The 25,189-nt window shown below is 59.6% G+C and overlaps 2 protein-coding genes across 13 annotated transcripts in view; both read right to left on the reverse strand.

Annotated features, from left to right (window-relative positions):
* The window catches only part of ADAM33 (ADAM metallopeptidase domain 33), a 32,295-nt gene extending 17,607 nt beyond the window's left edge, over positions 1–14,688 (reverse strand). For 5 of the 9 annotated variants that reach the window (XM_085577306.1, XM_085577304.1, XM_085577305.1 and 2 more), the window contains exons 1-4: positions 14,539–14,687; positions 11,349–11,431; positions 3,048–3,124; positions 418–493 (exon numbers count right to left, since the gene is read on the reverse strand). In XM_085577306.1, coding sequence (XP_085433432.1) covers positions 418–493; positions 3,048–3,124; positions 11,349–11,431; positions 14,539–14,656 — 354 coding nt within the window. In that variant the 5' untranslated portion in view covers positions 14,657–14,687. Of the gene's footprint in view, positions 1–417; positions 494–3,047; positions 3,803–11,348; positions 11,432–14,538 lie in introns of those variants that run through there. The other 4 variants (XM_085577303.1, XM_085577309.1, XM_085577308.1 and 1 more) reach the window with 2 other exon arrangements.
* Positions 14,689–21,966: 7,278 nt separating this feature from the next.
* The window catches only part of ALMS1 (ALMS1 centrosome and basal body associated protein), a 52,353-nt gene continuing 49,130 nt past the window's right edge, over positions 21,967–25,189 (reverse strand). For all 4 annotated transcript variants that reach the window (XR_014954564.1, XR_014954562.1, XR_014954565.1 and 1 more), the window contains one exon: positions 21,967–22,378. Coding sequence is in view for 1 of the 4 variants with exons in the window: in XM_085577301.1 (XP_085433427.1) it covers positions 22,334–22,378 (45 nt within the window). In the remaining 3 variants the exon portion in view is untranslated. The remainder of the gene's footprint in view (positions 22,379–25,189) is intronic.

The raw sequence follows: 25,189 nt of genomic DNA on the forward strand, positions 1-25,189 counted from the left end.
TTCCATCTCCCCATTCCATCTCCCCATTCCATCTCCCCCATTCCATCTCCCCCATTCCATCTCCCCCATTCCATCTCCCCATTCCATCTCCCCTCTTCCATGTCCCCATTCCATCTCCCCCATTCCATCTCCCCCATTCCATCTCCCCCATTCCATCTCCCCATTCCATCTCCCCATTCCATCTCCCCCATTCCATCTCCCCCATTCCATCTCCCCCATTCCATCTCCCCCATTCCATCTCCCCATTCCATCTCCCCATTCCATCTCCCCCATTCCATCTCCCCCATTCCATCTCCCCATTCCATCTCCCCTATTCCGTTTCCCTCCTCCGTTTCCCGAGCGGTGTCCCCGCACCGGGCCCGGGCGGAGCGGGGTCAGCCCAGAGGCCGGAGCGGGAGGGCCGCGCCCCGCACGCACCGTGTGGTTGGGGGTGACGGTGACGGGCTGTCCCTGCTCGCCGTAGTGCGTCTCGGTGTAGCCCGGAGCCAGCAGCCTGCGGGGCACGACAGGAGCCGGCAGCTGCCCCGGGGCTCCGGCCGGCGGCGCGGCAGCCCCCGAGCTGGGCCCGTGGGAGCTCTGGGGTCTCTGGCTTGCCCTGGGCACATCCCTACACTCCCAGCACAGGGAGGGGGACGCTCCAGAGGCAGCACCGCAACAAATGGGGCACGGGGACCCCAAAAATACTGAGATGTCTGTGAGAAAGCTCAGGCTGCTTTTAGGAAGCTGCACCCCTGCCTTTACCTCTGCCTCAGCTTCCCCCAGCTATCACCACCTCCTCCCGGGGCTGGCCCAGGCATGACCCGACCCATGCCATGCCATGCCATGCCATGCCATGCCATGCCATGCCATGCCATGCCATGCCATCTCATCCCTTCCTGCTGCAGGAAGAAGAAGAAGAAGAGGAGGAAGAGGAAGAAGAGGAAGAAGAAGATGAAGAGGAAGAAGATGAAGACAAAGAAGAAAAAAAAGAAAAAGAAAAAAAGAAAAAGAAAAAAAGAAAAAGAAAAAAAGAAAAAGAAAAAAAGAAAAAGGAAAAGGAAAAGGAAAAGGAAAAGGAAAAGGAAAAGGAAAAGAAAAAGAAAAAGAAAAAGAAAAAGAAAAAGAAAAAGAAAAAGAAAAAGAAAAAGAAAAAGAAAAAGAAAAAAGGTGTTCCTGCATTGCCCACATCCGTGTGACCTTGCCCAGATCCCAGGGTGATGGGTATCTGCTGGATGTCTGCAATTCCCTGGGGATGGCAGGTCCTGGGGATGGGCAGGTCCCGGGGATGGCAGATCCCAGGGATGGCAGGTCCCAGGGATGGCAGGTCCCAGGGGATGGGCAGGTCCCGGGGATGGCAGATCCCAGGGATGGCAGATCCCAGGGATGGCAGGTCCCGGGGATGGCAGATCCCAGGGATGGCAGAAGCCAGGGATGGCAGAAGCCAGGGATGGCAGAAGCCAGGGATGGCAGATCCGGGGATGGCAGGTCCCAGGGATGGCAGATCCCAGGGATGGCAGATCCCAGGGATGGCAGAAGCCAGGGATGGCAGATGCGGGGATGGCAGGTCCCAGGGATGGGCAGGTCCCAGGGATGGCAGATCCCAAGGGATGGCAGATCCCAGGGATGGCAGGTCCCAAGGATGGCAGATCCCAGGGATGGCAGATCCGGGGATGGCAGCTCACTCCTGGGCTGGCAGGGCCCTGTGGAAGGGCAGGACCCCTGCAGGGGGCTCAGCCACCCAGAGAAGGACAAGGGCCAGGTTTTCCCTGCTCTCAGTTTAGCTCAGCTTTGGGGTTTGGCCCCGTCCCAAAGGTTCAGTTCTGCAGAAGAGAAGAGAGCAGCAGCACTCCCAGAACAGCCCTGCCGCCTCTCCTTTCTGCTGTGCAGCCAGCGTGGCCCCAGAAATGTCACTGCGGGCACGGCTGCGGCTTCCCAGCCTCTCCCCAGCCTCCTGCCGTGGGTGCTGGCACCGGGGCTGCAGTCACAGCTCAGACAGGGGACAGCAGCTCGGTCTGGCTCCTGCCAGCGACACGTGGGTGGCTGGCACGGGGACACGGGGACAGGGTGGGGACAGGGACGGGACAGCTGGGCTGAGGACACTGAAAGGCAAATAAATGCCCCCCACACCCAGGGAGTTGGGCTGGGATGGCTGAGCCGGCCACAGCCCAGGCTGTCCCCACAGCCAGTCTGGGGTGCTGTGGGCTGCTCTGGGCGCTCAGGTCCCCTTTGTGCCACCATCCCCAGCTCAGGCCGAGCTCACCTCCTGCCCCCAGAGCCCCCCGGGCTGCCCCTCTCCCTCCTGCCCCTCTCCAGCACGGCAGAGTGGCACCGAGCAGGGCCAGGGGCCACCCCAGGGTGGCCAGGCCCGGAGCACAGCCAGAGCCAGGGCTAAGCTCTGCTCGTCACTTCCAACCCCACCACCAACCCCCTGCCCACAGCCCTCAACACCCCCAGTTCCCCTTCCCGCACACCACAGGCTCCCCTGCTGGCACTGGGGGACACCGTGGGGGCTGGGTTTGCACCCCAAAGCGGCAGGAAGGGCTTCTGCCAGGAGCTCACCAGGGGACACAAACCCCCCAAGGGACAGAGAACTGGGGCTGCCCCAGCCCTGGAAGTGTCCAAGGCCAGGCTGAGCAGGGCCTGGAGCAGGTCCCAGGGGATGGCAGGTCCCTGCCATGCGTGTCCCTGCCCATGGCAGGGGTGGCAGAGCATCTTCAAGGTCCCTTCCAGCCCAAACCACTCTGGGGTTCTGGGGTTCTGTAAAATGCCACGAGGTCTGAGGCAGAGGGACAAGGAGGGCAGGGCAGATGGACACAAGTTCTGGCCTTGTCCCAGGGGAGGCCAGGCTGGGTGAGTGGCACAGGGGACAGGTACTGCTGCTGCTGCCACCTGCATCCAAACTGCAGGGATGGAGCCCAGAAAGAGGCGACCAAGGTGGCAAAAGGAGCATTTCAGCCCAAATGGAGCCATGGGCTGTCCCTTCCCCTGCTGGACAGGGTGGCCAGGACACTGCCGGTGCTGGCAGGGGTCCCCAGTGTCCCCTCCCCAGTGGCAGCCCCAACACTCACTGGTTCCTCTCCAGCACCAGCACCAGCTCTTTGCCCTCGGCCGTCACAGCCACCTCTGCCCGGGCAGGCGCCGGCACCTGCAAGGGAAGGAGGGAACGAGGTCAGCAAAGGTCCCTGTGCCAGAACCTTCCTCTGCTCCCAGCTCCGGGGGCATCCCCGCCTCTCCTCCCCGGTCTGCTCCCCCCTCTGCACCCTGCCACGGGGAAAGTGGGATCCCTAATTCCCAGCCAGCCGGGATAACCGAGCATTCACGGAGATCCGGGATGAGGCAGCAAGTCCCAGCTCTGCTGGCAGCTTCCCCAGGGAAAGGCAGCGAGGGGGAGCAGGACAGGGGACAGGAGCAGAGCCGGGAGCATCCCGGGCTGGGCTCGGTGTGCTCGTCCCACCAGCTCTGCCTTGCTGACACAGGGAGAGGGAGAGGGGCTCAGCCCTGGCAGGGTCAGTGCCCACGGGCACCCGGGGGATGGAAATCAGCACCAACGCCCCGGGCACAGGATGAGGGCCGTTAAAAATACCTCAGAACCGCGGGCAGAGAAAGGAAACTCTGACTCAGCTTCCCCAGGATGCCGGTGGTTTTACTCATTCCCTCTCTTCCGAGGGTGTTCAATGGAACCTGCTTTTGGATCCAGCCTGGCTCGGCCCAGCTGAGCGTGACAGGATGGGCCAGTGCCCAAAGTGCTGCCCTTCCCTGTGTCCCCACCCCCGTCCCCAGCGCCGAGGACACCGAGAGCATGGCCCTGCCTGCTGCCATGCCTGGACTGTCCCCGAGGCCTGAGGTCCCCTCAGTCCGTCCCCATCCATGAAGCGCACGGGGAGCTCAGGGGCTGCCAGCCCTCGGGACGGCCACGGGCCCCATCACCTGACCATGGCCACGGGCCCCATCACCTGGCCATGGCCATGGGCCCCATCACCTGGCCATGGGCCCCATCACCTGGCCATGGCCACGGGCCCCATCGTCTGGCCATGGACCCCATCGCCTGGCCATGGACCCCATCGCCTGGCCATGGTCACGGGCCCCATCACCTGGCCATGGCCACGGGCCTGGTGTGCTTTTCCTGCCTCTGGAGGGAAAGGGGACAGGGGAAGGAGCTGTCCCCACATGACCCCGGGTCTGGCTGCTCTTGGCATCACAACTTTGCAGCTGGAACACAAGGAGCGCAGCAGGGAGGGGGCAGAGCTGGGTGATTCACGGCTTGGGACGGAACAGAGGTGAAATCCTGCTTCCCTAATTCCTACGGAGTTGGCTGTGCTGTTGCTCTTTCTGCAGCCCAGCCCTCCCACATATTGGGTATGGGGGGGACTGGGGGAGCCCCGGCCGGGCAGCCCCAGGGGACCCTCACCCTGAGCTCAGGACAAAGCATTTTGGGGTGCAGAGCAGCATTTCAGGGTGCAGAGCAGCATTTTGGGGCACCAGCACTGCTGCCCCGGTGTGGGGTTTGCACTCCAGGGTGGAGCTCCTGCACATCCCCCCGCAGGCAGCTCCAGGGCTGGGTCATCCAGAAAGCTGCTCCAGGGCTGGGCCATCCAGAAAGCTGCTCCAGGGCTGGGCCATCCAGAAAGCTGCTCCAGGGCTGGGCCATCCAGAAAGCTGCTCCAGAGCTGGGCCATCCCAGAAAGCTGCTCCAGGGCTGGGGCATCCAGAAAGCTGCTCCAGAGCTGGGCCATCCCAGAAAGCTGCTCAGCTGCCCGTGGGGCGGCTGTGTTCCGAGGAGCCCCGCGGGGCTGGGCTCAGGTCCGGAGGGCAGCGAGGTGCCGCTCCCGCCAGGCGGGATGTGGGATGGAGCCGGGAACGGGGATGGAGCTGGGATGGAGCCTGGAATGGAGATGGAGCAGGGAATGGGGATGGAACTAGGATGTGGGGCTGGAGCAGGGAACAGGGATGGAGCAGGGAATGGGGATGGAGCAGGGATGGAGCCCGGAATGCAGATGGAGCAGGGAATGGGGATGGAACTAGGATGTGGGGCTGGAGCAGGGAATGGGGATGGAGCCGGGAACGGGGATGGAGCTGGGATGGAGCCCGGAATGGAGATGGAGCAGGGAATGGGGATGGAACTAGGATGTGGGGCTGGAGCAGGGAATGGGGATGGAGCTGCAGCCGGGCTGGCTGAGCCCCCCTGGCCTCCTGCTCCGTCTGCCCAGCTCCAAAAAAGGCGAGCAGCCACAGCGCCCCAAGGAAACAGCCCCGGAGAGAGGGAGGCGAGGCCCCGGCTCCGACACCTCCGGCGGGTCCCCGGCCCGACCGCGGCCCCGCCGAGCCCCGGGCAGGGGCTGATCCCCTCCTCCGGCGGCGCCGGGAACGGGCGGTATTTTTGGAACACGATCTTGTACAAACATCGCTCTCTGGCCAAACATGGTCTGTACATTTTTCTCGCCGTTTCCCTCCTTTCCCCCGCCTCTTGCCCTCCCTTTTTTTCTCCCCGTCTCTGATCTCCCCAGCACCCGCTCCCTGCAGCCCTCTCCTCCTCCTCCCCAAGTCCCGGCCGGCTCCTTCCCGGTTTAGAATTCCCCAGCAATTACTCCCTGCCTCCACTCGAGAGCCGTTCCTGGCAAAATGTTCTTTCCCAGCTGCCGTCTTAAAGGGACACGGGGTAATCCCGGTGCCCAGCTCCCGTCCCATCTCCCGGGCTGCCAGAGGCTGCAAAACAACCGGCTGCTGCTGGGATTGAGGGGATGCACCACAAGCTCTCCCCCGTGCCTCAGTTTCCTCTGAGAGCTCCTGGAGGGGCAGGGGGAGCAGGGGATGGATCCTGGTTCCAGCTGGGACGGGCCCAGCTCAGCTCCTGGAGGGATCAGCAGCAGTAAAAGCAGGGAAAGAGGAATGCGGACAGCCCTTGTGCCAGCAGGAGTCCCGTGCCCGCTCTGGGCCCGGGCAGGGTGGCTGCAGTGCTAAAGGCTGCTCCTCGTGCCTCGGGCCTGCCAGGGAGCCGGGCCCCAGCGCTCCTCGGATCTGCACTGGGAATGATCCAGGATCAGCTCCTCCCTGCGCTCCAGCACCCTCCTGCTCCAGCACCCTCCTGCTCCAGCGTCCTCCAGTTCCAGCGTCCTCCAGTTCCAGCATCCTCCTGCTCCAGCACCCTCCTGCTCCAGCACCCTCCTGCTCCAGCATCCTCCTGCTCCAGCGTCCTCCAGCTCCAGCATCCTCCTGCTCCAGCATCCTCCAGTTCCAGCATCCTCCAGTTCCAGCATCCTCCTGCTCCAGCATCCTCCTGCTCCAGCATCCTCCAGTTCCAGTGTCCTCCAGTTCCAGCAGCCTCCAGTTCCAGCATCCTCCTGCTCCAGCATCCTCCTGCTCCAGCATCCTCCAGTTCCAGTGTCCTCCAGTTCCAGCGTCCTCCTGCTCCAGCACCCTCCTGCTCCAGCATCCTCCAGTTCCAGCATCCTCCTGCTCCAGCATCCTCCTGCTCCAGCATCCTCCTGCTCCAGCGTCCTCCAGTTCCAGCATCCTCCAGTTCCAGCATCCTCCTGCTCCAGCGTCCTCCTGCTCCAGCATCCTCCAGTTCCAGCATCCTCCAGTTCCAGCATCCTCCTGCTCCAGCATCCTCCTGCTCCAGCACTCTCCTGCTCCAGCATCCTCCTGCTCCAGCGTCCTCCTGCTCCAGCATCCTCCAGTTCCAGCGTCCTCCAGTTCCAGCGTCCTCCAGTTCCAGCATCCTCCTGCTCCAGCGTCCTCCAGTTCCACCATCCTCCTGCTCCAGCATCCTCCTGCTCCAGCGTCCTCCAGTTCCAGCATCCTCCAGTTCCAGCATCCTCCTGCTCCAGCGTCCTCCTGCTCCAGCATCCTCCTGCTCCAGCGTCCTCCAGTTCCAGCATCCTCCAGTTCCAGCATCCTCCAGTTCCAGCGTCCTCCAGTTCCAGCAGCCTCCAGTTCCAGCATCCTCCTGTTCCAGCGTCCTCCTGCTCCAGCATCCTCCTGCTCCAGCGTCCTCCAGTTCCAGCATCCTCCAGTTCCAGCATCCTCCAGTTCCAGCGTCCTCCAGTTCCAGCGTCCTCCAGCTCCAGCGTCCTCCTGCTCCAGCATCCTCCTGCTCCAGCATCCTCCAGTTCCAGCGTCCTCCTGCTCCAGCATCCTCCTGCTCCAGCGTCCTCCTGCTCCAGCATCCTCCTGCTCCAGCATCCTCCAGTTCCAGCATCCTCCTGCTCCAGCATCCTCCAGTTCCAGCATCCTCCAGTTCCAGCATCCTCCTGCTCCAGCGTCCTCCTGCTCCAGCGTCCTCCTGCTCCAGCATCCTCCAGTTCCAGCACCCTCCTGCTCCAGCGTCCTCCTGCTCCAGCACCCTCCAGTTCCAATATCATCCCTGGCTCCAGCATCGTTCCAAGGTCCGGCATCATCCTGGATTCCAGAACGTTCCCAGGTTCCAATATCGTTCCTGGCTCCAGCATCATTCCAAAGCCCAGCATCCTCCAGGGCTCCAGTATCACCCCAGGTTCCAATATCAGCCTGGGCTGCAGCAATTTATCAGGTCAGCATTATCCCAAGGTCCAGCATCATCCTGGATTCCGGAATATTCCCAGCATCATGCCAGGTTCCAATACCATCCCAGGCTCCAGCAGCCTCCTGGGTTCTGCCATTGTCTCAGGCTCCAGCATCATCCCAAACTGCAGCACAATCCTGTGCACCAGCACTGTCCTGGGATCCAGCAACATCCCAAACATCAGCATCATCCCAGGCTCCAATATGATCCCACGCTTCAGCAGCACCCCAGGCTCCAGCACATTCCAAGTTCCAGCACGATTTGAGGCTCCAGCACATCCCAGACTCCAGGATCACCATCCTGGGCTCCAGCCCCTTGCCAGGCTCCTCTTGCTCCTCCATCTCGTTGCTCCAGCCCCCATGACAGAATAGAGTTCCAGTCCTTGCCGAGGCTGCAGGAAGCGCCTTCTCTCAGCCCTGGCTGCAGGTGCAGGTGGTGGCCCCTCTCCAGGACATCCCAGCACCTCCAGTCCCACAGGGGCTGGAATTGTGGAATTGCAGCTGGGATGACTCTGCCCTGGCCAGGCCCCAGCCCGTGCCTGGCCCAGGGACCCTCCAGGTCCAGCTCCAGTCTGGTTTTACTTTTCACTGCCTTGATGAGAAAAACCCCAGGGCTCTGCAGAGGGCCAAGGGGGTTCAGCTGCTCTTCCCCAGCTCCCCAGAGCTCCCAGCACTCTCCTGATCCAGGCTGCCTCCCTCCCTGCCGGGAAGCTCCCGCTGCAGGACGGAGCTCAGGGAGCACGGAGCTCGCTGGGCAATCACCCAGAGCTCAGCTCCCAGCCAGGTCCAGCCCGGCCATCTGCTCGGGCAGCTCCCACACGCCCCCAGCCCCCGCGGAAGCTCCCAGAGCCCGGACGTGACGGGCAGGACACGTGAGGGATGGAGGCTACCAGGAGATGCTCCGTGGAGGATTTGCTGATGGGATTTGCAGCTGCTGCAGCAGCTGGGCCACACCAGGGCTGCCCCAGGCAGGCGGGTGCCAGTGCTGAGCCCGGAGCAGCACGGCTCGGGATTCAGCGCTCGGCCAACACGGCTGGAGCACCCATGGACAGCAGCACCCATGGATGATAGCAGCACCCATGGACAGCAGCACCCATGGATGATAGCAGCACCCATGGACAGCAGCACCCATGGAGGCAGCACCCATGGACAGCAGCACCCATGGATGATAGCAGCACCCATGGACAGCAGCACCCATGGATGATAGCAGCACCCATGGACAGCAGCACCCATGAATGATAGCAGCACCCATGGACAGCAGCACCCATGGATGATAGCAGCACCCTGGGCCAGTGATGTCCTGGGGCCGCCGGGGGAAAGGGGACACAGCGATATCACCGGGGCCCACGGGACAGCCGGAGCATCCCAGCACCGCCCCAGGGCAGGGATGCAGGAGCCCGTGATGTCACCGGGATGTCACCAGGATGTCACTGGGATGTCACCAGGATGTCACCGCAATGTCACCGCGATGTCACCGCGATGTCACCATGTGCCGCGGTCCCACGGGCGGGGATGCTGCCTCGGAGCAGAGCGGGCTGCCGGCCTTCCCGGCCGTGTTCATTTGCAGCATCTCTGCCGGGGGGCAGGAGGAGACACGGGGCACAGAACAGGGCAGAGAACGACACCGACACCGACCCCGGGCCAAGGGGCAGCGCCCGGCCCTGCCCGGCCACCCATCCCTGCCCCGAGCCCCCCGCTCTGGCACCGAGCCCCCCGCTGCGGCCCCGAGCCCCCCGCTCCGGCCCCGAGCACTCCCCTCTCCCCCCGCTCTGCCGGGAACAGGAGGCTCCTTGTCCCACTGGCCGGGCTGCGGGACGGCAATGCCGGGAAACACCGGCACCTTCCCGGTGCCCCGGAATGCCCCGCGGCCCCCGGTGCCCCGGAATGCCCCGGCTGTGGCCCGCGCCCCCCGTGCCCCCGGGGGCACCGGGCGGTGGCAGGAGCAGAAATAAACCTGCCCACCCCGCGTTCCCTTCTCATTGGGTCCAGTTAAATATAGACAGAGCCGGGGCTGCCCGCCGGGGAGGGACACTTCACCAGGGAGGGACATTTCACCAGGCAGGGACATTTCACCAGGGAGGGGACACTTCACCAGGCAGGGACATTTCATCAGGGTGGGGACACTTCACCAGGGTGGGGACACTTCACCAGGCAGGGGACATTTCACCAGGGAGGGACATTTCACCAGGGTGGGGACACTTCACCAGGGTGGGGACACTTCACCAGGCAGGGGACATTTCACCAGGCAGGGACATTTCACCAGGGTGGGGACACTTCACCAGGCAGGGGACATTTCACCAGGCAGGGGACATTTCTCCAGGGAGGGGACATTTCACCAGGCAGGGACATTTCACCAGGGAGGGGACATTTCTCCAGGGAGGGGACATTTCACCAGGGTGGGGACACTTCACCAGGCAGGGACATTTCACCAGGCAGGGGACATTTCTCCAGGGAGGGGACATTTCACCAGGCAGGGACATTTCTCCAGGGTGGGGACATTTCTCCAGGGAGGGGACATTTCACCAGGGAGGGACATTTCACCAGGCAGGGACATTTCTCCAGGGAGGGGACATTTCACCAGGGAGGGACATTTCACCAGGCAGGGACATTTCTCCAGGGTGGGGACATTTCTCCAGGGAGGGGACATTTCTCCAGGGAGGGAACATTTCTCCAGGCTGACCACAGCACCCACACGGGCCCTTCCAGCTGCTGCAGGAGCAGCCAGCCCAGGTTCCCCTGGAGAAGGCACTGCCCAGCCCCTGTGAGAGCCAGGGGACCACAAACCCCCTTCCCAAGCCCAGCTGGCTCCGCTTTGGCATCTCCTGGAGCGAGGAGGGCTGGCTTGGACCATCTCAGGTGCGATGCCAGCAGAGACCCCTCCCAGCAGAGCAAGCAGCCCCTCAGAGTGTCTGAATCACAGCTGGAAGGGCTGGACCTGCCCAAAGGAACCCCCAGCCCCTCCCGGAGGGCAAGGCTGGCCACAGGCAGCTCCTCCAGGGATGTGGGGACACCAGGGGTGGCAGGGAGGGGGGGGACAGGCTGGCAGGAGGGCACTGCTCCCAGGTCTGGCAGCACTTTCCCTTGGCTGCTCCTCCTACCCCAGCCACAGCAGGAGCTGACAGATCACTCCAGCTCCTCTCTCCGAGCTCTCCAGCTGCCTTCCACTCACCCTGCAGCTCCTGGCCATCCTCCTCCTGCCCAGCACTCATTAACACCATGCTTAATTAACTCACTGCTGCACCCTCTGCTTTCCCTGATCATCACCTGAGGATGGTGATAGATCCTGCAACTGCCCAGTCTGCTCATGGATCCTGAAATCCACACCCTGCCCATGGATCTGAGATCCAGCCCTTCTCCATGGATCTGAAATCCAGCCCCTGCCCATGGATCTGAAATCCATCCCCTGCCCATGGATCAGAAATCCAGCCCCTCTCCATGGATCTGAAATCCACCCCCTGCCCATGGATCTGAAATCCAGCCCCTCTCCGTGGATCTGAAATCCAGCCCCTCTCCATGGATCATTTCTGAAATCTGTGGATCATTTCTGGAATCCAACCCCTCTCCATGGATCATTTCTGGAATCCAGCCCCTCTCTGTGGATCATTTCTGGAATCCGTGGATCATTTCTGGAATCCAGCCCCTCTCCGTGGATCATTTCTGGAATCCAGCCCCTCTCTGTGGATCATTTCTGGAATCCGTGGATCATTTCTGGAATCCAGCCCCTCTCTGTGGATCATTTCTGGAATCCAGCCCCTCTCGGCGGCTCCTGCAGGCTCCAGCCCCGGGGTCCCCCCGAGCTCGGCCGCAGGAGCTGCAGCCCCTGCCCTTACCTGCTCCTGCGGGCTGGCGGCTCTGCGGGCGCGGCCCCCCAGCAGCCAGCGAGGGGTGACCCGTTCTCCGAGGGACGGCGGCCCTGGGGAGGAGAAGAGCTGCTGAGCAGCGCTGAGGGAGCCCCAGAGCTGGAGCCCCTCCAGCCACGGCACAGGGGTTGGGAAGGGACGGAGCTGAGCACCAACACCCAGAGCCTCCCTGGGTGTCCCGGGGGATGGACCGAGCACAAGGCACTGTCACCCCTCCCCGGCCAGCCCCTCACCGCCGGCTCTGCCCTCAGCCTGGAAGGCTCCCAGGAGCATTGCTCCCACCCAGGCCCCACAGCAGGGGCCTAAATCCCCTGAATCTCCACCCTGGAGAAGCAGCTGGCACGGGGGAGATGTGGCTGCCCCGGATCCACGGAATGTCCCAGGCCAGGCTGGACACTGGGGCTGGAGCAGCCTGGCACAGTGGGAGCTGTCCCTGCCATGGCAGGGGTGGCACTGGTGGGATTTAAGGTCCCTTCCAACCCAACCATCCCATGGCTCTGTGATTTGTGGGAAGTGTGGTTCCAGAACCCCAAATCCAGCCACGCTCTTTGCAGCCAGGGCTGGGCAGGAGCAGGAACAGGAGCAGGAGCAGGAGCAGGAACAGGAACAGGAACAGGAGCAGGAGCAGGAGCAGGAGCAGGAGCAGGAGAGGAGCAGGAGCAGGAGAGGAGCAGGAGCAGGAGCAGGAGCAGGAGCAGGAACAGGAGCAGGAGCAGGAGCAGGAGCAGGAGAGGATCAGGAGCAGGAGCAGGAACAGGAGCAGGAACAGGAGCAGGAGCAGGAGCAGGAACAGGAGCAGGAGCAGGAGCAGGAACAGGAGCAGGAGCAGGAACAGGAGCAGGAACAGGAACAGGAGCAGGAGCAGGAGCAGGAACAGGAGCAGGAGCAGGAACAGGAGCAGGAGCAGGAGCAGGAACAGGAGCAGGAGAGGAGCAGGAGCAGGAACAGGAGCAGGAGCAGGAACAGGAGCAGGAACAGGAACAGGAGCAGGAGCAGGAGAGGAGCAGGAGCAGGAACAGGAACAGGAGCAGAAGCAGGAGCAGGAACAGGAACAGGAGCAGGAGAGGAGCAGGAAACAGGAGCAGGAGCAGGAGAGGAGCAGGAGCAGGAGCAGGAGAGGAGCAGGAAACAGGAGAGGAGAGGAGCAGGGACAGCAGCAGAGCAGGGACAGCAGCAGAGCAGAGGAGCTGGCAGGGCTGTGGCCCATCAGGGTTTGTCTGAGCTATCCCAGCCCCCCGGGCAGGCAGCACAAGCCATTCCTTGGCTCCAGCCAAGGCAGACAGACTTTCTAAGATTATTTCTTTCCTAAACAATGTGGCTGGATTTGACTGCAGCGCAGGGAGCAGCCACTGATGACTTAAGCCTGGATGACAACAGAAGAAAAAATTCAAATCTGAAGCTGCTGCAGAGAGGGGACGAGGCTGAACAAAAATGTCAAGGGTTGGGCCACCTTGCCAAGCCAAATGTTGTCAGGGAGAGCTTGGATGGAATTATCTTCCCCAGCAAAGTTATTTACTCAGAGAGTGGAATAACAGGGCTCAGGGCTCTGTGATTTTACAAGCTTGTTTTGGTTCCCCTTGCCGAGACCCGGGGCTTTGGCTCGAGGGAAGATGAAGTTATTGAAAGACAAAAGGAAAACAAAGGTGGAGTTACGGGCTGGGAATTGCTGCTGGAGCTTTTGGGATCAGGTCACCCCGCCCGGCCACCTTTGTTCCCCGGGAGCGCCCGGCGCTATCGCCCGAGGTATTTAATCGGTTCCATTAAATATAGCTCGGAATCAGATTCCAGGAATAGCTGCAGATAAGGGGTGGCACCATCCCAGCTTCCTTCTCCTCACCTCCTCCCAGAGCAGGAGCCAGGCCCTCCACCCCAGCCACACACGAGCTGCTTTTCCACGGGGAAACTGAGGCACGGAGTCAGCCGCGCCGGGGCAGCCGCTCCGGTGGGGTTTGGTGCCCTCCCATTTCAGGGCAGAGGAATAAATCCCACTGCTTTTAATTCCCAGAGGAGGAGGGCAGGGAGCGCTGCCTGCCCCGGCTCTCCCACGCCGGCTGGGGAGAGGATGGGACGCGAGGGGCGGCTCTGCTGGGCTGGGCTCCGGGCCACGTCCCAGAAATCCCTCAGTTAGGAGGTTTAAGAGACGAGATTTAAGTTACGATCTTTTAAATTTCCCACTGTTTTGTTTGTAGTTTTTGCTGGGAATCTGAGAGACTCAGAGCACGAGACGGGCCCTCCAAAATAAACCCAAATGTAGCACAGAAAGGGTTTCCCACATCCCCCTTCCCTGATTTCCTGGAAACCACTCATTCCCAGCCCTTTTTGGGAGCGCTGTGGGGAACAGCGCTGCTCGGGCGTTCGGGATGCCGGACCCCGAGCTCGGGGCTGGGGGAGCCCCGAAGGAGCCTGCAGGGGCCGGGATCCATGCAGCGGGCAGCTTTCCCCTCTCCTCTCCATCCGAGCAGGGCTCTGGCCCCAGCGCCCTCCCTGCTCCCCTCCCAGCTCCCGGCTCTCTCGGGGTAGCTGGAAAACTTCTCCGAGCAGCAGCCGAGCCCGGCAGAGCTCGGAAGAGAAAGAAATAATAGCAAAAAATGCGCTCTGGGTGGAGGAACATCAGCCCTGACTTCTTGGGATGGCTGGGGAAGGAAATAGGGATGAGGAAGACGCTGCAGGAGGCCGAAGGGAAACTGGCACCCCCCCTCTCCTCCTCCGGCTCCCATTTAAAACGCGATAGGAGCCTCTGGGGAAAATCCGTATTTCCTCACCAACGGAACGAGCCACGTTTCACGGCGAAACCCGCAGGCAGCCCAGACCCCGAGCTCGTTCCCGAGAGCCGCGGAACGGGGGCTGTGAGCCGGGGCTCCGGGGCTGCGAGCCGGTCCCGGCCCGGTGCCGGGGCTGCCCGGTCCCGGCCCGGCCCAGCCCGTCCCTCCGGCCGGCGGGGCCCGGCGGGGGCAGCGCGGAGCGCCGAGCGGGGGCTGGGGGTCCCGGGGGCGCGGGGGAGCGAGCGCAGCCCGGAGCCCCATCCCAACCCGTCCGCATCCCCATCCCATCCCATCCCATCCCCATTCCCATCCCATCCCCATTCCCATTCCCATTCCCATCCCACCCCCACCGCTGTCCCTTCCGCCCCATCCCCACCCGCGCCCCCAGCCCCCCTTACCTGCCGGCCCCGCCCGGCCCCGCGGGGGGAGCCCCAGCAGGACCCCCAGGAGGGCGAGGCGGAGCCCCCAGCCCGTGGCCGAGCCCCGGCGGGGCCCGGGGGGGCCCGGCCCGGCCATGCCGCCGCTCCCGGGCTGTCACCGCCCCGACTCGGCGCCTCCGGCCCGACCTCCTCCTCTTTATGCCGCCGGGTCCCTCCCCCGCCGCGGAGCCCCGAGCGCGGCCGGCCCGGCCGGGGGGCGGCGGGGAGGGGGCGGCTTTGTTCGCCCGGATTTATTGCTGTGATTCTTGGCCCGGCCCGGCCGCGTAATGAGAACCAGACCCGCGGCTCGGCGGCTCCCAGGCTTCCCCCGCCTGCCGCGGCTCCATCCATCACCCATCCGTTATACATCCACCATCCATCATCCATCTGTCATCCATTCGTTATATATCCACCATCCATCCATCCATCATCCATCATCCATCCATCCATCCATCCATCCATCCATCCATCATCCATCCATCATCCATCCATCCATCCATCATCCATCCATCATCCATCCATCCATCCATCCATCCATCCATCCATCCATCCATCCACCATCCATCCATCCATCATCCATCCATCCATCCATCATCCATCCATCATCCATCCATCATCCATCCATCCATCATCCATCCATCCATCCATCATCCATCCATCATCCATCATGCATCCATCATCCATCATCCATCCATCCATCCATCCATCATCCATCATCCATCTATCATCCATCCATCATCCATCATCCATCCATCATGATTCCACCATCCATCCATCCTCCATCCATCATCTATCCATCCATCATCCATCCATCATCCATCATGCATCCATCATCCATCTATCCATCATCCATCCATACATCATCCATCCACCATCCATCCATCCATCCATCCATCATCCATCATGCATCCATCATCCATCCATCCATCATCCATCCATCCATCCATCCATCATCCATCCATCCATCATCCATCCATCCATCCATCATCCATCATCCATCCATCCATCATCCATCCATCCATCCATCCATCCATCCATCCACCCACCCATCCATCCATCCATCATCCATCCATCCTCCATCCATCACATGTGGGGTGAGGGAACGCGTGTGGGGTGAGGGAGCACCCACTTCCCTTCCTGCACACACGCCCAGCCCCTTGGGGTGCTCCTCTGGAACCAGCTGGATGGGGCTGGAGCAGCCTGGGACAGTGGGAGGTGTCCCTGCCATGGCAGGGGTGGCCCTGGGTGGGATCCCATGGACTTCTGCCTTTCCTGGGCCCCTCTGGTCCCCCTGAAGCTTCAACCCACCCTGCAGGTCCTGCCAGCTCCAGGAGAGGACAAATGCTCCAAAACGCAGACCCTGCCAAGAGGGACTGTGGAAGTGTGGTGGGAACCCGAGGGCACGGCTGGGAATCAGCAGCCTGGCACAGACAGGGCAGATCCCAGGGCACAAAGGGGACAGATCCCAGGGCACAGACAGGACAGATCCCAGGGCACAGACAGAGCAGATCCCAGGGCACAAAGGGGACAGATCCCAGGGCACAGACAGGACAGATCCCAGGGCACAAAGGGGACAGATCCCAGGGCACAGACAGGGCAGATCCCAGGGCACAGACAGGACAGATCCCAGGGCACAGACAGAGCAGATCCCAGGGCACAAAGGGGACAGATCCCAGGGCACAGACAGGACAGATCCCAGGGCACAAAGGGGACAGATCCCAGGGCACAGACAGGACAGATCCCAGGGCACAGACAGGGCAGATCCCAGGGCACAAAGGCGACAGATCCCAGGGCACAGACAGGGCAGATCCCAGGGCACAAAGGCGACAGATCCCAGGGCACAGACAGGGCAGATCCCAGGGCACAAAGGGGACAGATCCCAGGGCACAAAGGCGACAGATCCCAGGGCACAGACAGGGCAGATCCCAGGGCACAAAGGGGACAGATCCCAGGGCACAGACAGGGCAGATCCCAGGGCAGATCCCAGGGCACAGACAGGGCAGATCCCAGGGCACAGACAGGGCAGATCCCAGGGCACAAAGGGGACAGATCCCTGGGCACAAAGGGGACAGATCCCAGGGCACAGACAGGACAGATCCCAGGGCAGACAGGGCAGATCCCAGGGCACAGACAGGACAGATCCCAGGGCACAGACAGGGCAGATCCCAGGGCAGATCCCAGGGCACAAAGGGGACAGATCCCAGGGCACAGACAGGGCAGATCCCAGGGCACAAAGGGGACAGATCCCTGGGCACAAAGGGGACAGATCCCAGGGCACAGACAGGGCAGATCCCAGGGCAGACAGGGCAGATCCCAGGGCACAGACAGGACAGATCCCAGGGCACAGACAGGGCAGATCCCAGGGCAGACAGGGCAGATCCCAGGGCACAGACAGGACAGATCCCAGGGCACAGACAGGGCAGATCCCAGGGCAGACAGGGCAGATCCCAGGGCACAGACAGGACAGATCCCAGGGCACAGACAGGGCAGATCCCAGGGCAGACAGGGCAGATCCCAGGGCACAGACAGGACAGATCCCAGGGCACAGACAGGGCAGATCCCAGGGCACAAAGGGGACAGATCCCAGGGCACAGACAGGACAGATCCCAGGGCACAGATGGGACCCTGTCCCCATGGCCTCACTGCTCCTCCCCACCGTGGGACATTTCTCCTCCTGTCCATCCCCTCGGCCGGGCAGGAGTGCCCTGCGTGCCCCAGGAATGCCAGCTGGCTGTGGGACGGGCAGAAGTGGCTGGCAGCAGCAGCTGGGGCTGGGGCAGAGTTACAAAAGGACTTTTTGTGGGCAGGAGCAGGCGCCGGCCCCTGGCCCCTGTCACCAGCACAGGCGGCAGCTGCAGCCAGCCCGGCACAGGGGAGTGAGCCCAGGGCACAGGGGAGAGCTGGGGCCACCCAGAGCCGGGGTCACCCAGAGCCTGGGAGCACCCAGAGCTGGGACCACCCAGAGCTGGGGTCACCCAGAGCCTGGGAGCACCCAAAACCTGGGGTCACCCAAAGCTGGGGTCACCCAGAGCCGGGGTCACCCAGAGCTGGGACCACCCAGAGCCGGGGCCACCCAGAGCTGGGGTCACCCAGAGCGGGGGTCACCCAGAGCGGGGGTCACAGACAGGAGAGGCCCCGGGGCTCTGGCTGCAGGGCTGCTCCCCCTCCCAGGCACTCCCTGTCCCCAGCACATGGACACGGGCATGGCAGGGTGACCCTGGGCAGGCATAGCCTCGAACCATCACCCCTAATGTGGCACAGCTCCCTCTGGGAGGGACACCCTCAGGTGTGCCAGTCACAGAATCAGGGCATCGTTGGGGTGGGAAATGATCTCCAGGATCACCAAGTCCAAGCTGTGCCCCATCCCCACCTCGTCACCAGCCCAGAGCTCTGAGTGCCACCCCAGGGATGGGGACTCCACCACTGCCCTGGGCAGCCCCTTCCCAAGCACCTTTTCCACGAGGAAATTTCCCCAATATCCACCCAACACCCCCTGGCCAGCCTGAGGCCGTTCCCTCTCCTCCTGTCCCTGTTCCTGGGAACAGATCCCAAATCCCCCCGGCTGTCCCCTCCTGGCAGGAGCTGTGCAGAGCCACAAGGTCCCCCTGAGCCTCCTTAGCTCCAGGCTGAGCCCCCTCAGCTCCTCAGGAACTCTCCAGCCCCTTCCCAGCTCCTCAGGAACTCTCCAGCCCCTTCCCAGCTCCGTTCCCTGCCCTGGACACGTTCCCTTCTCCAGTCAAACATCTCCCCCACGCCTGTGCCCTGGCAGACCCAGATGGAGCCCATCAGAGCAATGTCCCAGCTCTGCCATCCCAGGGACAGCCCAGTCACGCTGGTGTCACACAGCTCCTCAGCCCTGTCCCCTCCTCCCGGGCAGTCCCAGGGGCTCTCCCTGTCCGGAGCGAGGTCAGGGCTGAGTCAGGGGCCAGGCAGGAGCCAGGAGCCAGCCAGGACGATTCATGGGATGTTCTGAACCCATCTCAGGTGGGGGAGCAGCAAACCTGGGGAGAACAACTGGAATCTCTCTGGCATCGTGAACCTTGAAGGAGCCTCTTGGGAAGCAACAGGGCAGCAGCACGTGGGCACATGACTAAAATGAGACTGGATTTGAGAAGCCCCTTCTCCCTGGGAAGGCTCTCCCGGGTGTCCTCATGCCCCTGGAATCTGAGCTCCTTCCAGGAGCATTAATCAGCGTGGCTTCCATTTGTCACGCCGAGGCCGCTCACCCTCTGCAGGGTCCCGCAGGGCCGGGGGAATTCACTTTATCTGCTGATGTAGGGAGAAAAATATTACTAAAAGCTTGACTTGCAAGCCTTGCTCGTGTGAAAGCGCCGGGCCTTCCCCGTTTCCAGCCACATTCCTGCCCCAGGCTGAATTCCTGCCCCGGCCCAGCGCTGGCTCCAGCCGGCCCCAAGAGCAGTCACGGCCCCATAAAGGCAGCACAGAGGAAACAATATATTAAAACTGCTCCGCTGGATTGAAGTGGGATCTCACTAATGAACAGCCACTCAGGAAGTCATGTCTTCCTCAGGGAATCGTTTCAGGAAAAGTGAATTATAATCCAGGACGCACTCATGGAAAAAACGAGATGGACTTTGGGCTGACAGAGCCCACAGCCCATCCAATCTGAGGTGCCGGTGCAGGGCGGGGCCTGCGTGGCCTTTAAGGTCCCTTGTGATCCCAACCATCCTGGCATTCTGGAAGTGGTTTCCTCACCTGCTTTGGCACAAATCCTTCATCTTCTCCTCTCCAAAGCCTTCCCGTGGTGCTCTCAGTGACGAAACACACGGGCCGAGAGAAATCCTGGCAAGAGTCCCCCGGAGGCAGCCACGCTGGGCAGGCCGTGTCCAGGCAGAGGGACAGTGACCACGGATGTGGGGAATGTCCTTTTCCAAGGAAATTGGGCACCTGAGCCGTGTCTGGCATCTTCCCTGCACTGCATTTCCATGGAAGCCCTTCCAGAGCCCAGCAGTGACACAATGTGCCCCACACACCACCCCGAGCCCCAGCAGCCCCTGATGGGAGAGGGGTTCTCCAGGGGAGGGGTTCCAAAAACCCCAAACCAGCTGGAGAGGTGTTCATAAAACCCCAAACCAGGTGGAGAGGGGTTCCAAAAACCCCAAACCAGCTGGAGAGGGGTTCTCCATGGGAGGGGTTCAAAAAAACCCCAAACCAGCTGGAGAGGGGCTCCAAAACCCCAAACCAGCTGGAGAGGGGTACTAAAACCCCAAACCAGCTGGAGAGGGGTTCTCCATGGGAGGGGTTCAAAAAAACCCCAAACCACCTGGAGAGGGGTTCCAAAAACCCCAAACCAGCTGGAGATGGGTTCCTAAAACTCCAAACCAGCTGGAGAGGGGTTCCTAAAACCCCAAACCAGCTGAGAGGGGTTCTCCATAGGAAGGACTCCAAAAGGGCTGCCCCCACAGAGGAGGATCAGGGCCGATTCCCTCAGGATGGAATTTACAGCACAAAGTGCAATGGTCATAAAGGAAGAAATGGAAGGTGCTTCTGAAGGGGAAAAAACGCCTCTCATTTTAAAATAAAGCACGTTTCAAACAAAAGGTGGATTTTTACACCACTTTTCCATCTCTTCCAGGAGGTTTCCCAGCTGCAGGTCAGGCTGTGGACACACATCTGTCCTACACAGCAATCCCTGGGGGGTGCTGCTGATCACAGGACAATTCTGAATAACAGAACACAAATCTGCTCGACAGTGTTGAAAAAACCAGTCCTGCCCTAATTCCACTTCCAGAGCTCTGCAGAATTTACCCTAAAGTCTGTGTCCAGTTGGAGGGATGACTCCACTCTGGAATCGGCACAAGACAAGCACAATTTCCTGAGGTTTTGGAAAGCAGCTTGGCGTGCTGGAAGCAGTGACTGCAGATGTCAAGAGCCCCCAGCAAACTGGGAGCTCTGCACCCACAGGAGCCCAGCCCACCTGGGCAGGGAACGGCCCTGGAGCAGGCAGGGGCAGCTGGGCAGCATCCCCAGGGAGAGAGACAGCAGGGGTGGCTGGATGGGAACCCCCACCAGCTCTGGGGGGAAACCTCATCAGCCAAAGGTTTGTGCAGCCTGGCACAGCCCTGGAGTCCCATCCTCCGAGGGGTTTCACAGCCCTGGGGTTGTGGCACCTGGGGACACGGCTCAGGGGTGGCCCTGGCAGGGCTGGGGGAACACTGGGCTTGATCTCAGAGGGGTTTTGGAGCAGCAAGGCCCTCAAGCTCCCCTCCTGTCTCCTCACTGAAAGCTTAAAGGCACAAATAAGCACCTGAGTGGCCTTGAAGGAGCTCCAAGTGAGGCAGGATCTCGTTAGGGCTCCAGCACCCCCCATTTCTCCCAGGGAACAAATCTGTTCAGGAATCCGATCAGCCCCTGCAGCCTCAGCACCTTTTGCTTCACACAAAGCTCATTGCCAGCCCCAGTAAAATTCCAAAGGCAAGGCAGCAATCCCATCCCACCTGGTCCCAGTTCCAGCTCAAGGCCTGGCTGGACAGGGCAGGGGGTGGCACTGGATCCCTTCAACCCAAACCAGGCTGACGCTGTGATAAACAGGTAAAATTGGGTTTTGGGAGGTGGGAAGGTCTGGGAAGATGAGCCAGAGTCTGAGCTGATTTATCCCAGCCATGGGATGGTGTTATTTGTAATCTGCACTTTAGCTTCCATTTCTGAGACCAGACCAGATCAGGGAATCCTGCAATGGGTTGAGTGGGAAGGGACCTCAAATCCCATCCATTCCCACCCCTGACATGGCAGGGACACCTCCCACTGCCCCAGGTGGATCCAGCCCCAGTGTCCAGCCTGGCCCTGGGCACTGCCAGGGATCCAGGGGCAGCCCCAGCAAATCTGGGAATTCCAGCCCAGCCCCTCCCCACCCTCCCAGCCAGGAATTCCTTGCCAAGATCCCAGCCCAAGCTCCCCTTTCCCAGTGGGAGCCATTCCCTGGCTCCTGTCCCTCTGTCCCTTGTCCCCAGTCCCTCTCCAGCTCTCCTGGAGCCCCTCCAGGCCCTGGAGGGTCTCTCCAGAACCTTCCAGCTCCATGATGCCCAGCCCTCCCAGCACTGGGTGTTCCCTCCCAGCTGTTCTGAGCTGCCACAAACATCTGAGGCAGAGAAGAGAGGAAGCCACAGCTCACACCCTCTCTGCTTTCCTCAGATGTCTTTTCCTGTTTATCCATCCCATGAGCTGCTCAGGGAGGATCAGATGAAACTGAGACTTGAGCACTTCATAAACCTCATTTCTCCCCTGCATCTTCTGGGTGCTGCTGGCCCAGGGCACAGCCAGGGACCCTGGCAGGACAAACCATCCAAAAAAGGGATTCTCCCAGAAAAGGCCTGAAAGCTCCCCCACCATCACTCTAAGTGTTTCTGCTCACCCCTCCTGGTCCCTACACAAACACAGCTGCAGCAGTTATTACAACTCAGCTGTTTTATTGAAGTACAAAACATAACAAGTGAATTTCCTACATTGAGACAGGAATTAAAAAAATTAAAAATAATCCTCGTTAAAACCCACTGAAAATAAATATATAAAACTGCTATTCCAATCAGGGAGTTATAAATATATTATGAACCAAGTTTTTCCAGACTCTGTTTCCTCTGCAAGTGCCTAAGACCACTATAAAACGCCAGCTATTTATTTCAAACCCTGGCACTCCCCAGGTCACAGGCTCTTACGCAGGGCAGGATCAGGCAGTACAGGGGGAGGCAGGAGCACAAAGTGGGGCTGCAGGAGCCTCCAGGGCCCGTCCCTGTCCCGGCACTGCTGCGCTGGGGGCTCAGCTCCAGGACACCTTCTTCCCCAGGACACGGCTGGCGATTTCCTGAGGGACAGACAGAGGGGCACACGTGAGTTTTAGTGCTCTGAAAGCTAAAAACGCCGAGCAGAGCCTCTCTGCACACATTGCCAGGGAATCCCAGAGCGGTTTGCCTGGGAGGGCCCTGCAAGCCCACCCAGTGCCACCCTGCAGGGACAGGGACACCTCCCCCTGGCCCAGCCCCAGGGTCCAGCCTGGCACCAAGGGGCAATAAACACCCCAAAAGGGGAATTTAAACTGTAACATGTAATATATGTTATAAAATAATTCATGTTAAATTAAATTAAAACCACAGCATCTTGTGTACTGAAACCAGTGTCGGGCAACAAGCAAGCTAAGGGATAGAAATCCAAAATGCCAGGAAGACACTGTCCCCAGAGGTGTCTATTCCAAAGCTGTACATTCCAAAGCTGTATATTCCAAAGGATTTTTCATCTGACAAGACCCCAGCTGGAGGCATTTCTGATAGGCAGCAGCAGCAGCAGACAAGTGATAAAGATTCAAACACCAAGCTGGCACTGTCCCCAGAAATGTGTATTGCAAGGGATTTCTCAGGTCTGACTAGGCCCCAGCAGGAGGCATTCTGATAGGCATCAGCAGAAGCTTATCCCAGAGATTTCCACCTGACAGGATTCCAGCAGTTTTCCACCGGGAAAAGCACCATAACATGCTAAAGAAGACAATTTGCTAAAGAAGATCCCTTCCACAGCCCAGAGACTGTATAAAAATGGACCCCTTAGAAGTGACTCTCAGAGACCCACGGGGACTTTGGTGCCAGAGAGGCCAAGCCCTAAATCTCCCTGACACTGATGGCCTGGCTCAGAGTCGAATTGCTTGTGGCTTTCCTTTTTTAAATGTATGCTTTGATCATGTAATACATTTCTTTAATTATGCCACAGGACCATTAATTTATAACATAAACCAGGACAACTGAGGCAGCCCAGAGCTGCTCCCTGGGAACACCCGGATGTCCCTGTAGAGGCTGCAGTGGGAATGGCCAGGGCCAGGAGGGTGGGAATGGCCAGGACAGGCTGGAGATTGTCCCTGGAGCTGGCTGAGACTTCCTCAGCAGGAGCAAGAGCTCCTGGAGCTGGTGTGAAATCCAGAGCTGTGCTTCGTGTCAGGCAAAGAAAGGCAACCTGTGCAGCTGTGGTCATGAAATGGCTGGAACACGGCCATGGGGCAGCTATGAAGATGAGTGCTTTTGAACCAATCTTTTGCGTGTAAATAACAATTATAAGTCTTAAGCTGTTTTATAATAAGAACTTTTGAATTATAACTTTAGAGTGTTGCTTAATATTAAGGATTTTAAAGTGCAGTTTTAGAATGTACAAAGGATTTAAGCAGAAAGGGAAGTGACCCTATCTCAAGTTCCTGGAGAAGGAAGATGGACATCAAGATTGCTGATTAGTGATGTCAAAAGGGGAAGCTGGACATCACTACCATAGATTAATGATCCCAGAAAATAGAAGTTGGAGCCCAGCATGTGGACACACATCCTGGGATATACACAATAGGGTAGAGAAATCGGAAAGGAACCAGACAGCACCATCATAGATTTACCATCCTGGAGTACAGAATTGTGATGTTAAAGGTAGAAATGGAAACTGCTGAAAGCTCATGTAAAAATCTTATGAATATGCATGAATATGATCAATAAATACCAGCATGCCAAACAATCAGTGTGCAGTGGGAGGGGAATCCCCCAGCACTGTACCCAGCGCTGGCTCTGCTCACACGTTATGATACTAATTAATAAATTAATACATTAATAAATGATTAAATTAATAAATGGAGTTGCTGCCTGATATATTGGCCGAGTGAAGTGTGTGGCTCCCGTGGAAGGGAAATGTGCAGCAGCAGGGGAGGGCAGCAGGAAAGGAGCCAGGGCACAGCACCCCCAGGCACGGAGAGATTCCAGAGGCTCCCCGAGGCTGCAGCTCCACCTCTGGTGTGCCAGCACATCCCAAACCTGCAGAAACCCAGCTTCATTCCTCAGGGATGCAGGGCAGTCACCCATCGCCTGCTGCCCTACAAATTTGCTTAAGTTTGTTGTTATTTTTGTAATAACCCATTTTATTATTATGTTTTATTATTTTATTATTATTTTGTTATTATTTTTGTAGTAACCAACAAACTTAAACAACACATAAACCTAACAATAAATTTACTGGAATCACAAACTCACTCCACCTTGTGGGAAAGCCTCGGTAATGGAACCAATCTGCATCCGATAAATTCAGAAAATCCATTTCTGTTTCACTGGGGCTAAAAGTTCTGACTGCTGCTGCCATCAGACCAGAATCTGTTCCCACTACAGAGTGCAAAATTCCAGGGCACTCCCCATCCCCTCATCTGACTGGGATGATTTTATGGTCCATTTAAAATTAAAAGCACAAAAGCAAAGGGCTGCTGGGACAGAACATCAGCCCAGATCCACGTGCACCCTGTGATAAAAATAACTTTGCTATCTTAATAAAGAGAAGTATTGAAGGATTTCAGAGACTAAGAATGTCTGTGCACTCCAGCCCAGGGATTTTTATGGCTCCAGTTCTAGGTGGGCCCATGTTGTTTCCTGCTCAGGATCATCCTCACTCAGTGCCAAGAAAACTTTCTTTTTCTCTTTTCCCCTCAGTGAGCTGCCCCAAACTGAAATACCTTGAGAGCAGCCCTGACAGCCCTTCACCTCCCAGAGCCCTGCAGGGATATTTGCACTCTGCTTCACAAAAGGGAACCAGATTTTGTTCATACATATTCACTAATTTGGGGTCTGATTTCCAGTCAAATAAACTCAGCTGCAGCTCATCCCTCAGCCTG

This window comes from Lonchura striata, chromosome 4 (genome assembly GCF_050655825.1).
Source record: "Lonchura striata isolate lonStrDom1 chromosome 4, ASM5065582v1, whole genome shotgun sequence".
Classification (NCBI taxonomy): Eukaryota; Metazoa; Chordata; class Aves; order Passeriformes; family Estrildidae; genus Lonchura; species Lonchura striata.